The following is a 13,345-nucleotide window of genomic DNA, read 5'->3' as shown; positions in this document are numbered from 1 at the left end:
GCCTAAGCCCTTTCAGTTAACCTGATTTTAAGCAAAAGGCTTAAATGCTGAATCATGTTTATCATATCCTGATCCGTTCCGTCACTTCTCGCTCTTACCTTCAGGTTTCCATGGGTCACTGCTTGCAGCCGGGGCACCTCCCCATGGGTCTGGGGGGGCTGCAGGAGGCGCCGCAGAGGCCCCCCATGGGTCTCCTGTAGGGGCTGCTCCGGTAGCAGATGGTCCCCATGGGTCAGTGGGAGCTGCGGATACAACTGGGGCAGAGCCACCCCAGGGGTCAGCGGGAGCAGGAGGGCCGCCCCAGGGGTCCGCAGTGGGAGGGGCGGTGAAGACCTCCGCAAGATCCATGAGGGATGACTGCATGTGGGGCAGGTGGGGAAGGAATGTGGGAGACAGGCAGAGTGGGGAATTAATCACGTCTCTATTGTCCCATTTGGAAAACAGCGACAACCCCCCCAACACCGCCACACCCTCCGCTTTATAACACCCCAAGAGCAAGAATGGCATAGTGGTTAGAGTATCAGCCTCGTCTACCTCATAGATTACTATGGGTGGGTAAACACTGTACCCCCATTTTGAGCTCCTTGAAAGGATAGGTGGGGTATATCTCTATCTCAAAAGAATAAATAGTGGAGGCCAGTGGTTAAGAGTGCCAGATTAGGCCCGGGGAGGTCAAGGTTCAAATCTCCACTCAGTCCCTGGGTGGTCCTGGACTAGTCTCTCTCTCTCTCTCTCTCTCAGCCTAGCTGAATTTACAGGGCTCACAAGAGGCAAAAAGGGGTAGGGAAATCTACGTACATGGGAGGAGAAAATGGACAACTGTCATATGGTTAGTACCCAGAGCACCTCCTTGGCAGGAAAAAATAAAAATAACAGTTTCAGATGGAAATTAAAGTGCTACCTTGCAGGATTGAACCAAGGCCTGAGTACCTGGAAATTCTGCCTCCAACAATGACCCCCCTTACTATTCTCCCCTCCCCTCCCTGCCCCGGGTACCCATCCAGAGCCACCTGCCCGGACCCTGCCTGCTCCACCCTCACCTCCTCCTTGGCAGGCACCGTCTCCTTTTTGCTCTCCTCAATGGCCATCTGGAGTCGTAGGTCATCCCCGCGCCGGATCCGCTCTTCCTGCAAGGGGATGGTGGGAGGGACAAGAGGGCATCAATAGCGATCGCGGGTCAGGGGCAAAGCATTCACTCACCTTCAGGAGAGACAGGCAGCGCGGAGGTTTCATGGCCCAGCCTTCGCTCAGCCTGGCGCCCGCCTGACACTTAGGGCCAAAGCCACCCTCCCTAGCTAGGAAGGGTTGTGCTGGCTGGGGCTGGTGGTTTTGGTGCAGGGCAACAGGCTGGGCGAAGGCCTGCTGTAGGCCGTGTGCCAGATGATGCTTCAAGCAGCCGCCACTACGATTCTGTCCAACTCAGGTGGGCAATCTGGAGAGCCAAGGAATGCGCCAAGGGCTGCCCAGCTCCTCCCACCCCCACCTCTTCATGGGAGCCCTGATTCGCCCCCCCCCCCGCAACCCTCCTTGAAAATGCAGGTGCCCGGGTGAACAGCACCTCGTCTACATTTGCCTCCCTTCTAGGCATTCTGGCTCCAAGACCACCCGCCCCCAATGCTGAAGTGGCTTGGCCAGCCTTTCTGTTCTGGCGTTTCCCCTTAACTTCTCCCTTCCTCCACGCTGCTGGTTGAAGCTAGTAAGCTCCACTCGCAAAGGGAGAAAGCGGAAGTCTTCCTCTCTCCTTACCCTCAAGCTCTAACCAGGCCTTTACCAACCTGGTGTTTTGAACTACAACTCCCATCTGCCCTGGCCGGCCCGGTTGGGGCTGATGGGAGTTGTAGTCTGAAACATCTCAGGGGGCCAGCTTGGCAAAGCTGCTCCAATCTGTTAACTACCACCTTCCTCATCCTCCGCTAAATATCCACCCACCCCAAAACTCCCTTACTCCAAGGGATGGCCTCCCCTTTCCAGCCAGCACTCCTGGCCCCCATTTCCTCATGGCTCAGGAAGCTCCGCCTCCTCCTCCTCCTGTCCATTGCCTCCGTTCCGCAGAAGACACACGCAACACCCGCCTCAGCAGGCGCCAGCGACCCATCGCCTCTCGAAGCAGCAGGACACGCGGACTGACCTGTCCTACCTTCCGGGCCTCCCTCGGAAGGGGAAAGGCACCTCAGGAAATCTTGACTCTACACAGCGGGGCAATTAAAGAGGTCTAAAAGTGAAAAATGGAGACACGGCACCCCTGTTGCCATCGCTCTGCTTCGGGACGTGGAGAGAGAGAGAGAACGCTGAGTTAGTGGGGAAAGTGTGAGGCTGGGGCCTGCTCTGGGGCCGGGGGCGGAAAGTGGTTTAGTTGATTATTTCGAGAGGAGGAGCTGCTGTGGGTGGGGGGCAGGAGGTGTGCGTCTAACCTTGTCGTGTTCCTCTTTGCTCAAGCTAAGGGCTAGCTGGAGCTGTAGGTCCTCGTCGGCCACTGCAGGGGGCTGGGGGGGAAGAAACACAACGTAAGAGGCATGGAATGGAGCTTGACACAGCGGAGGGAGGGAGGGAGGGAGGGGCGGAAGGAAGGAAGGAGAAGGTGAGCGGACTGCAGGCACCTCCACTGCACACAACCCAATATCACCACATTCTGTGGCAAACGCCCATTCGATGAGCAGTCTCCTTACCACCCGGATTCTCAGCTTTCTCCATCCATTGTGCTTCCCCTCTGCTCAGCTAAAGTATTCTTCAGTGTGGATGGGGGAACTACCTTCCCTCCCAGGGACACTTGTGCTATTTGGGGAAGCCCTTGAACCACAGCCCCTTATGCACTCCAGTTCCCCCGAGTTGTCTATGCAAGCTGCTTGAGGGGTGTGATCTAGGAGCGATTCAAGGAGGAGCAAGCTTCGCAAGTTTGTAAAGAGGCCAATCCCAGAATCTTTCTCTCCTGATCGCACTTTAATAAATCCCCGGCAAGACATAGAAATCACAGAGAGCTAATATGGTTTAGCAGCTACAGGGCGAAGCTTCAACGTGAGAATCTGGGTTCAAGTCCCACAGAAGCCAGTCAGGAGTGCTGTCAGGGTAAAGGTGGCACCGGGGATCCCTGGAAGAGCAGGATACGCCCCACTCTTCCCGCGCGCTAGGAGAGACTGCCTTCTAGAGAAGCAGACATCCTCTATGGCAGGAAGAAAGGCACTTCCTTCTGGATTTACAAGTGGATAACCTGTGACTCCAGATGTTGGACTACAACTCCCATCAGCCCTGACCAGCAGCCATGCAGCCTGGGAGCTGATGGGAACTGGAGTCCAGCAACACATATAGAGGGTCGCAGGTTCAGTGCCCCTGTCACACAGGAAGCTGCCTCCTACAGAGTCAGACCACTGGTCTACCTAGCTGTGCATTTTCTACACTGACTGGCAGCATCTCTCCGGGGCTTCAGGCAGGAGTTTTGCCTCGTCCTACCTGGAGATGCCAGGGATTGAACCTGGAACCTTCTGCATGCAAAGCAGGCGCTCTGCCACTGAGCTTCAGCCCTTCATGCTGAAGGACATGCGACTCCCCAAACTATTTCAGACAGAAAGGGGGGGGGAGGAAAGGAAGAGTCGTTTGTGCCAAGGCCGGACATCCCTGGTGTAGAAACAGGCACCTCCCCCCACCCCTCAAAATAAATAAGTATTTCTAGCTCAGTTCCCTGGATAGTAAAGTTAAATTGTTGTGGGTCTTTCTGTCTCTCCCCCCCGCCTTTTCGGCCTTCTGTTTTGCAAACAACAAGGGTAAAGTGGAAGGAAATGCGGCAGGAAGCAGGAGGAGGGAAGTGGAAATAAGGTGGCAAAAATAAGGAGCCAAAATTAAACGGACAAGGGTTGGGATGGGGGAAGAAAACACATTCACCCCACTTGGGAGGAGCCACAGAAAAGGAAAGGAGGCGACAAAAAAAAGCAGGACTTAGGGTCTGATTGGCCGTGGCGTGTGTTGAGTGGCAGGTCTGGGCACAGCCAATGGGAGCTGCATGCCTTATGTCCAACCTGGTGGCCCCCCTCCAGAGGCTCTGGACTACAGTTCCCATCAGCCCCTGGAGGGCGACAGGTTGGGACAAAGGGCTGCCAGAATCACAGATGTTCTGTGGGCAGGGAACTGGTGGGTGTCTGGGTGGGAGACAGCTTCCTCCTCCATCCTCTCACTCAAAGGAAGAGCAGGCCCAAGTAGCATTAATAATAATAATTATAATGGATAGAGTGTGGGGCTAAAGAAAGAACCTCAAGCGCCAAGACTGACGGCTCAAGAGCAATTTGTGTTGTTCCGCTGAGAAAGACCGGCAGGCAAACCTGAACAAGGCGGCAGCCCACGCGATCCTGGGTGGCTGGAGGTGGGGGGGCAGCGCTGCTAAGGAGACTGGTGCTGCGGGAGAGGTTAACATACAACAGAAAAAAGGTAGGCAAAACCTGGTGTCTTTGAGGGGGCAGGATCAATTCGTGTGGACCCTGTGCGACAGAGAACGGAAGCATTCCCGATCTCCCCCAGCCAGGAGGGAGAGCTCGTCACCGCAGGGGGGGCTCTGTGCGAAAATCTGGATGAAAAATCTCAATCAAAAAGCCATTTCCTGCTGGGGAACGTCGGTTCAAACACATCTGTGCCTCGCTTTTGTCTCTTCCCCCCATTCCTCTCAAACCACAAGTAGTACTGAGGAAAACAAACAAATGAATAAACAGACCCACAGCTACCCTGAAACCTTTTAACATTTCTACCCAGGATGCACTGCGGCGCAAGATGGCAGCTAGCAGACTGGCCTGCTACCCATCAGCCTCTGCTCCCAACGTGGGCCAGTGGAGCGCGTGGCCAGCAACTCTAGGGTTCCGTTCCCCCAACGGGGACTGACTTCATTACCAAAATGCTTACGGAAAAGCTCAGCCGCCCACAAGGCTCTGCTAGCAGCGTCTGCCCAGAGGGGGTCACACACTAGAAACAAAGCTGGACAAGTCAATCTGTTCATTGAGTCAGCATAAATCTCATGTCCTCCCTTCCCCCACCTTCCTGGTCAGCAGTTATTGTTTTTTTTTAAAAAAAACCAAACGAACAGGGGGCATATTTTTTAAATTGAGCAAGAGCTGGAAGGTCCAGAAGGGCTGACATTGGCCAATAGCTGAATCAGCTCTGCCCACCAATTTACAACTCCACCAAAAAATATTCATTTACAGAGGAGGCATGAACTTCATGCCCTTCTGGGCCGAAATTTTAAGTATTTGATTGCGGGGGGGGGGGGGGAATTGCACAGTTTCAGCAGTCTGATTTGGTAAAACCAATTTATGCAACTACTACAAAAGTAACCATCTTTTAACTATTGGGGTGGCTGGTCAGGAGGGTCTGGGCCTGCTGGGCTGAAATGGATCTTTGCCCCAGGACTAATGGGATGTATTTCTATGAATTCTATACATTTTACATGGTGCTCCAAATCTCCCTGCCGCTTTCTAATTAGTGAACCTTTTTTGGTGCAGGGTGGTAAGCCATGGTGAATCTTGCAACGTGTGTGTTTTAAGTTACCAGGATCCTCCTTTTGGACTTTGTTCACTCTCTCATAAGCCAAGGCAAAGGCAAAATCTTCTTTAGCCCTCTCACTGAGTGCATCATTTTATCTGAAGATTTTTTTTTTAAGGCTGCTGCTCAATAAAAATATTTTCAGGCCAGTATACATAGAAAATACAAACATTAATACCAAGCAGAATAGATAACAAAACAATGAGGCTTCCTTTTTAATGGCCAATAAAAGCACTACTATGAGGCACTTGGTAGGTAAGCACCCCTGGTGTCAACACTGTCTATAAATGAGGCCATCCCTGAAAAGGCCCCGTCTCACTTTAAATCATGGCAGACCCCAGGAGAGGATCTCCAAAGGTGATCTTGGCAGATGAACTGGGGAACATTCAGGCTCCTAGGCCTCTGGCTTTCTGGACTGTCTTACAAGCTCCTCCCAGTAAGGTCAGTAATCAGGAACAATGGGAATATCTGAAGGGCCTCCAGTTGGCCTCAGTTGCCACTGAGGCTGAGAAAGAGGCGGCGAAAGAATCCTTTGCTTCTGTCTCAGCTTGGGAGAAAGCATACAAGGTGCAGAATAGTGTGGAGGGGAGCCTTTAGGATCATGCCATCTGGTGTGGAGGTCAAATCCACCTCCTGCCTCCTTAACATTATCCTGTGCAAATATAGTTGGTATCACCACTAAGTGTGTCAAGGGGGGGGGGGGATAAAAACCTGAGATGATCCACTTCCTTTCCTCTCACGAGCACCACAGATTGGCTCTTCCCTCCCTTCAACATGATTACCATGTTTGTTCCCCAAACTGCAGGGCGGTGAGGGGGGCTGCAGAAATATCAATGGGTAAGTGTGAGAGAGGTCAACAGGCTTGCCCCTGTTATCCCCATTGGTAATCATGGTGGGAAGCGGGAGCTGAATAAGGCTCAATTTCTGAATACAAGGGACATGCTCAGGAAGGAGATTAGCAGGCCAGCACCTCCATGGACTGCCCGCTTCTGAGCCAGAACCAGCTGGATCTGAGGGAAAGGCTTTTCCTCTAGGAAAGTGCCAAATTAAAAGAGCTTGTAGCTCTGCTTTCCTAGTCAGCTTTTATTATTTGCCTGCAGGAGAAGCCTTGAGAACACAACAGTCGATCCCCTCATCTGGGGGAGCAGGGCGTACCCACATCTCTCTCCAAACGTCCACAACCCCCACCATCCCTTCCCTCCCCGCCCATCCAAAGAGTCGCCAGTGACAGATTTACCTTGGCGCTTACCTGCTCCGCTTCCTCTTTGCTCATGGCCAGCGCCAGCTGTAACTGCAGCTCCTCTTCCCCGCTGCTCTGGGGCCAAGCCTGCTCCGCTTCCACTGGGGCGTTTGCCAAAGATGAGGAAGCTGAAGAAGCTGAGAAACAAGAAAGCGGGTGGGAGAGGAAAGGGTTAATACCACCAAGGTGGATAGCAGGCAGGAGGAAGAGGAAGTACTATGGGGAGGCAGCGTCACCGGAGAGAGCAAAAAGCAAACCATGGTGTAGTGGTTTTCAGAGGTTTTATTTAGAGTAAAGCAATATATAATTTTTGTTAAATACCTGTAAAAAAAAAAAAAAAACAGCAGAAGGGCAGGCAAACGGGAATCTACCTTATAGATCTCTGGGTTATTTGCAGTAGATCAGCATGGGGTTCAGAATTTCAAAAGTTAAACAATAGCAATGTAAAAAAAAATACCACAACTGAATATCTTTTCCCACGGCTGCCCTTGTGCTAAATGCTTCTCTTTCAGCCTCAGTGTAAAACAGGACTATCAAGACTATGCTTTTCTGCAAATCAGTGTCAAAGTTTTGTGTTCCTGCTCTATGGTAACTCAGGTGTAGATCTGTATTTGTACACACACAGGTTACCCCAGTGTATGCCTCATCATGGGGTTTAGTGGGTAACTGACTCCATCCCCTCCCAACCCACCACTTTGAATTTGGCTCCAGCTGCTAAGCACATAATGAATCCCACAAGTTTGCCCTCCCCTACACAGCAGTGGCCTAGGACCTGACTAGACCCAGCTGCCAATCTCTGCTCAGCCAGAGAATGTACAAATGGACAAGCCATAGCTTGGAGAAGGGCACCCAATTAAAACAGCGAGAAGGGTTTGCAAACCGTTCAGCTCTAACACCAGGGAAGCCTTGGAGTCACGGTTGAAGCATTTCCAAATCTCAGGAAGCTGCCACACCATAGGACTGACTATACGAAATCCTAAGCTGCTCAGGGGCCTGAAATTTTACTAATTCTCCACGGCAAAAAGGGACCCATTACAGAAAATGTGGGCATGCAGTTAACTGGCGGCAGGTTACGTTTCTCTGCCCCGCAATCCCTCCAGGCCCCTTGTATTCTGGGCTCTGATGGTTCTGTGAGCTCAGTGGATTTCTGAGCAGCTAGCACTGACTTTGGCCTCCTGAGAGTATGAACATATTTTATTTTTCCAGTTTTTCCAGGCTGGGAGCTGTCCCTTGCAACTTTGTCAAACACCGTGCGGAGTGTAATAATAAAAAAGAAATCCTTTTTAACCTTATCATCTGCTCTGAGCCAACGGGATAAACCGCGATCAGTTTTAGAAATTTGCAGAAATTGTGGAAAAGCAGATGGACATTTCCCCTAACCACTAGTAGGAGGCACACCTGACTGCAGCATGAGGTTCACATTTGATACATGTCAGCAATTAGCATGCGCAGGAGAGGGGTGGGGAAATAAGGACCCTGGTTCCGCTAACAGCACATGGAAGATCCAGCCCTAGTCTCTCTGGCCGAACCTTGGCAGAGATGGCCGGGGGTGGTGACAGAGAGAGGAGAATGGCCCAGCCGCTGTGCCATGACCTGAATAGAAGTCTTCCCCACCCCCTAGACAGCCTGGCACCAACTGCCATCCCTCATTAGCGCAGGGATGCAGGCGACCGCACAAAGCAGTGTCATGGAGGTGGGATTCCGGCCATGGCTGAGACGGAGGTGGCCGAGGGAGGAAAGGGAGAGCAATGGCTTTCCCTGCTATAGTCAAGGTCATTACAGTTTTCCTCCATTATCGCCGCTGCCACCACCACTTTCTCCTCAAGGGAACAAGTTCTGCCAGCCTGGTACATGGATCTACCCTCAAAAGAGGAACTTGCCTGCCAGATGATTCACTAATCTTGCTCTGTGGGCATGTTTTCCCTGTCAGAGGGAAACCCAGCAGGGAACTGTTGAGTGTGTCTCTCTCACACACAAGCCCGGCCGAAAAACATTCAACAGGACTAGACCAAATTCCTCTCGCAAACGGGAGGCTGCAAGCTTTTGAGCTCTGTGTCAGCTAACGGGAAAGTTATTTTGCCCACTGGGAAAAGGTTTTGTGTAACCGACGCTTGTGTGCTCTTCAGATAACAGGCGCAAATCTGTCAAAATGTACAGGGCATATTTGGAGAGCTCGGTCTCTCCCACATCTCATCCTTGACAAGAAAGAAAGAAAGAAAGAAAGAAAGAAAGAAAGAAAGAAAGAAAGAAAGAAAGAAAGAGGTAGATTGGGATGGAAAGGAGCAAAAATGTAATTATCTCCGATGAACTAAGGGGAGTCATTGGCATATTTTAGCCTTGCTCGGGAACAAGTCCCGTCTGTTCAGTGGAGAAATGAGATACTTATTCCCAAACTTGACTGAGCTGCCACTTAATGGCTTTCTAGAGCCACACTGAGCAGTTTTGTGGGCCTGGGGAAGGGCTTAGTAAACACCAAATATGTGGCTTCCTAGGCCTCTAAGCAGACTCATATAGGCCCTGCAGTTGCCTAGCAACCACAGAATGTTCATCATCTATGCTGGGCTCATCAAAATGGCAGACTGGGGATGAGGGTGCAATTGAGGGGGGAAGAATAGTATATAAAGGGATGGGAAACAATGTGTGAATTTGGGAAACGGAAAAGGGTGATAAAAGAGCAGAAGTTGGGCTGTCAAGGTGTGGACTTTTAGGGATTCCCTCAACCTGGAACTATCCAGAGTGCTTACGTGCCCTTTTGGAACCTGTCTGGCTATTCCAATTAACAACTTAAGGGGGTGGAATCACTGTGGCTTTATTATATAAGACCAAAGAAAGAGATGGTAGGTTAGAGAGTCAGTTCTCCGCAAGACCAAAGGAGAACACTTCTTGTAGGGCTGGGCTTAAAGCTCAACTGATATGACACACCCAGCATGAAAGCAGGTTCTGAATCAAGAGTTAGGATGACTAAAATCAAAGGGAAAGAGCCCAATTAATTTGCAGTTGTTTCTTAATGTTTTCCAAGCCACGTGGAAGGCTCCAGCAACTACCCTTTTGAGAAACAGTTTTTGGCTCCATCCAAGCTTCAGTCCACACACTTTGTCCTCCGAAGAGCTAATGAGGAAGCCTCAGACCTAAACCACCAATGCTGCGAGTACTAGGGACAGGCTGGGGTGGGAAGAAGAGGAAGAGAAAAATGGAACTTCTAATCTGCAACAGCAGCAGAATTCAGAACAAGCCAGATCAAGGAATCAAGAAGCCGCTTTAGAACAGATCAGGCTATTTGTCCATCTAGCCCACAGTATTGTCTACTTCAGCTGTTGGGAACCCATGGCCTTCCAGCTGTGGCTGAACGCTGACTCCCTTCAGCCTTGGCCATTGGCCAGGCTTGCTGGAGCTGATGGGATTTATCGTTTAGCCACAACTGGAGGGCCAAAAGTTCCCCCACACCTATTTTACTCTGCCTGGCAGTAGCTCCCCAGCATCTCAGGCAGAACGAGGTCTCTCTCAGCACCTGATATACAACTCGTTTAAGTGAGATATGCCAGGAGTTGAACCCAAGACAAAGTACACGCTCGACCACTGAGATACGGCCTCCTCTCTTACTGCAAAATCAGAACTTGGGGTCACCCAATATACCTGACTGCGTGATGGTGGCAGCTATTTTTAAATAAAAAGTGCTCTCTACTCTCTCTGCCCACTCTCTGCTTTTCTCTTCAGGATAACCTGCCTTGTTCTGGGTCCTCCTGTCCTATCCCAGCCCAAAATCACCGCAGGGATCCTGATACATCCAAGAGTGAGAGGCTAATGCTCAGGACTATCGTAGGCTGAGTGGAACTGCTTCTGCTGCTTTTTATTTATCTGCGGTTGTGATTTTATAGTTTTAAAGTCTATAGTCCACTTTAGAAGCGACTGCATTCAGGAATTTATTGTATTGTATTTCAATCAATGGGCTTAGGAATGAGATCAGGTGGTCTGTGGAAGCATTGGACTTTGGGTGTTCACCAGAAGAATAAATAGCAGCAGACTGGCTTTCTGCACGTCGAGGGTGGGGGTGTTTCTAAGTGGGAATACGGATAAGGGGTAAATGATAAGCTCATTCAGTATGGGCTGTAGCCCTTTTAGCAGACTGGAAGACAGAAATTCCCCCTGCCTCTTGCTTATTACATACCTCTAATGTTTAACCAATTCCTCATAATTCTGCTGAGCAGTTTAGAATAGGAAGCAAAAGCTACTCCCATTTCCTTATCTCATTCTGCCCTGCCAGGCACTTTGCAAACAACAGAGTTGGAATTTGATCTGGGGGTTATCAAAATGGAAAGGGGGCACTGACAGATCACGGAGGCCTGTAACTCAGCCTCTGAGCCTGGTGACCCGCCAAGTTCAAGAGGGAGGGGAACGTGGTTCTGCAGAGCCAGAGCCACCTTTTATCAGGGATGAGCGGCTGTCTCTGACATTTCAGCAGGTAACATTTCAGGAGAACCAACAGGGAGCAACATAGGGATGGGCCCCAAATACCTTCCCAGGACAACTTCAAGGAACAACCCAAGAGAGGAACATGTGGTTTTTCTTCTATCCAGTATCCTCACAGAAGAGTCTTCTGAGCACCATCTTCTAATCTCTCCAGCCTCCTTCCCCAAGCTGCTGCTCTCCAGACGGTTTTGGACTAAGGCTGCCGTCAGTCCTAGCCAGCAAAGCTGTGAGCACCAGGTTGCGGAAGGCTACTCCATGGGAACAACCCACTATTTTGCCAAGGGAGGATATATTTTCCACCATGAGTGGTCTGGTGGCCAGAAGAATCCAGCTTCCTGTTCCTGTCCAGACTGTCAAGCTGTGCAATAAAAATATTATATCCACATCACACTTTCCTCCCACGAGGAAAGTCCAGTGGCATGCCTAAAACTCCCAGACAATTACTGACCAGGCCTGAACCTGCTTTACAGCTGCGTCATATGGCTCAGATGATGCCCTGGTCTGGTATGACCTAGCACTAAAGAGTTTTCCAGCTACAGAAAGCGCCAACACCAGACATCCCCAAACTTGGCCCCCCAGATGTTTTGGGACTACAGTTCCCATCATCCCTGACCACTGGTCCTTTTAGCTAGGGATGATGGGAGTTGTACTCCTAAAACATCTGGAGAGCTGGGTTTTGGGGTGCCTGACCTACACAGAAGGTGAGAAGTTATTTCAGTACAGAGGAAGAAGGCCTAGGGAACTATCATTCTTCATTAGAACATAAGAAATGCTCTGCTGGATCAGACCAATGGCCCATCTAGTCCAGCATCCTATTCTCACAGTGACCAATTCAGATGCCTGTGGGAAGCACGCAAGCAGGACCTGAGCATAACGGCAACTCGCTCTGCCTGCAGTTTCCTGCAACTGGTATTCAGAGGCATATCAGTACCTTCCCCTCAAGGACTCACCTCAAGGTGCTAACTAGCAGTGGACCTTTGGTCTTCCCAGCCTGAGCAGGTGGTGGCAGGAGAACAGCGCAAGCACAAACCCACACATTCCATTGCTGATTTTCCTTACAAACAGAATGATGCACACTTCTGCCTAACTGCACCTTGTTTAACACTCCTCACGTCAGTTTGTTTTCCAGGTGGATCTGGCCCATGGACTGCCGTTGAGCCATTCCTGCTATAGGAGCACCACCTAGGAACAGGCCTTTCAAGCCTGAAGGATCTACATTGAGTGTTTGGGGTTGTTTTTCACTAGAACCCCCAAGATCCACTAACTGGAGCCTAGTGCAAAAGATGGACATTGGGCATTAAACCCAGGCTGAGCACTGGGATTAGTTCTGAAAAGCAGAAGAAAAGTGTGCTCCTTCTCCTTCCTAACGAACATTCACTCCTGGTTATAGCCACTGCCCCCAAGCATTCTTTGTGCCAGTGGTATAATTTGGAAGGGGATCGTTTTGTTGTTGCCACTGTTAAACAATTGGGAGTCAGAAATCTTTGTTTATCTATCTCAATTCAGTGGTGATATATCAACAGGTTCCAATTCACCTTCTGCCTACCCCTGCCTTAGAACCCAAACAATCCACTCTTAACTCAATTGGGAGGCGGTCAAGGGAGAGCTCATACCTCCCCTTCTAACTGCTTGTGCTCGCTACAAATGACATTTGAAAAATTATTTCTATATAAAAATGTTTATCCCATCCCCCTTGAGTTGGGTTTTATGTAGTGTGCCTTGCAGTTTGGTTGTGCATGGGGGAGTTGAGCGTATCCTAACCATATTATTCACAACAACCCTGCACAATAACTTAGGCCAGGGTAGCAGATGTGTTGCCCTCCAGATGTTGTCTGACTCCAACTCCCATCAGCCCCAGCCAGCATGGCTAAGGGTTAGGAATGATGGGAGCTGTCGTCCATCAGCATCTGAAGGGCACCACACTGGCCATTCCTGAGCTTAGAGAAACAGCAACTGTCCTGAAGTTGCACAGTGAATTTCACAGCTATGTAGTGATCTGAACCTGCTTATACTCCATCCCAGCCAACGTGGTACCCTCCAGATGTTTTGGACCACAACTCCCATCAGTCCCCCACATGGGCTGGCTGGGGTCTGAAGTCTCAAACATCTGGAGGGCAGCAGGTT

At 50.4% G+C, this 13,345-nt stretch overlaps 1 protein-coding gene and 1 long non-coding RNA gene across 11 annotated transcripts in view; one reads left to right on the top strand and one right to left on the bottom strand.

Moving 5' to 3' along the window:
* EPN1 (epsin 1) overlaps positions 1–13,345 on the bottom strand; it is a 33,337-nt gene that overhangs the window by 5,763 nt on the left and 14,229 nt on the right. For 2 of the 10 annotated variants that reach the window (XM_083469316.1, XM_083469313.1), the window contains exons 4-9: positions 6,752–6,891; positions 6,226–6,333; positions 3,445–3,546; positions 2,412–2,483; positions 1,041–1,127; positions 99–357 (exon numbers count right to left, since the gene is read on the bottom strand). In XM_083469316.1, coding sequence (XP_083325442.1) covers positions 99–357; positions 1,041–1,127; positions 2,412–2,483; positions 3,445–3,546; positions 6,226–6,333; positions 6,752–6,891 — 768 coding nt within the window. The remainder of the gene's footprint in view (positions 1–98; positions 358–1,040; positions 1,128–2,411; positions 2,484–3,444; positions 3,547–6,225; positions 6,334–6,751; positions 6,892–13,345) is intronic. The other 8 variants (XM_083469321.1, XM_083469318.1, XM_083469315.1 and 5 more) reach the window with 7 other exon arrangements.
* LOC310690457 lies at positions 8,636–12,908 on the top strand. The gene is made up of 2 exons (XR_014518090.1): positions 8,636–10,544; positions 12,351–12,908. It is a non-coding gene; the product is annotated as an uncharacterized lncRNA (long non-coding RNA).

Source organism: Podarcis liolepis, assembly GCF_965112155.1.
Source record: "Podarcis liolepis genome assembly, chromosome: 13".
In the NCBI taxonomy this organism is placed as follows: domain Eukaryota; kingdom Metazoa; phylum Chordata; class Lepidosauria; order Squamata; family Lacertidae; genus Podarcis; species Podarcis liolepis.
The sequence above is the reverse complement of the archived record's forward strand: the minus strand, read 5'-3'. Positions and strand labels throughout refer to the sequence as shown.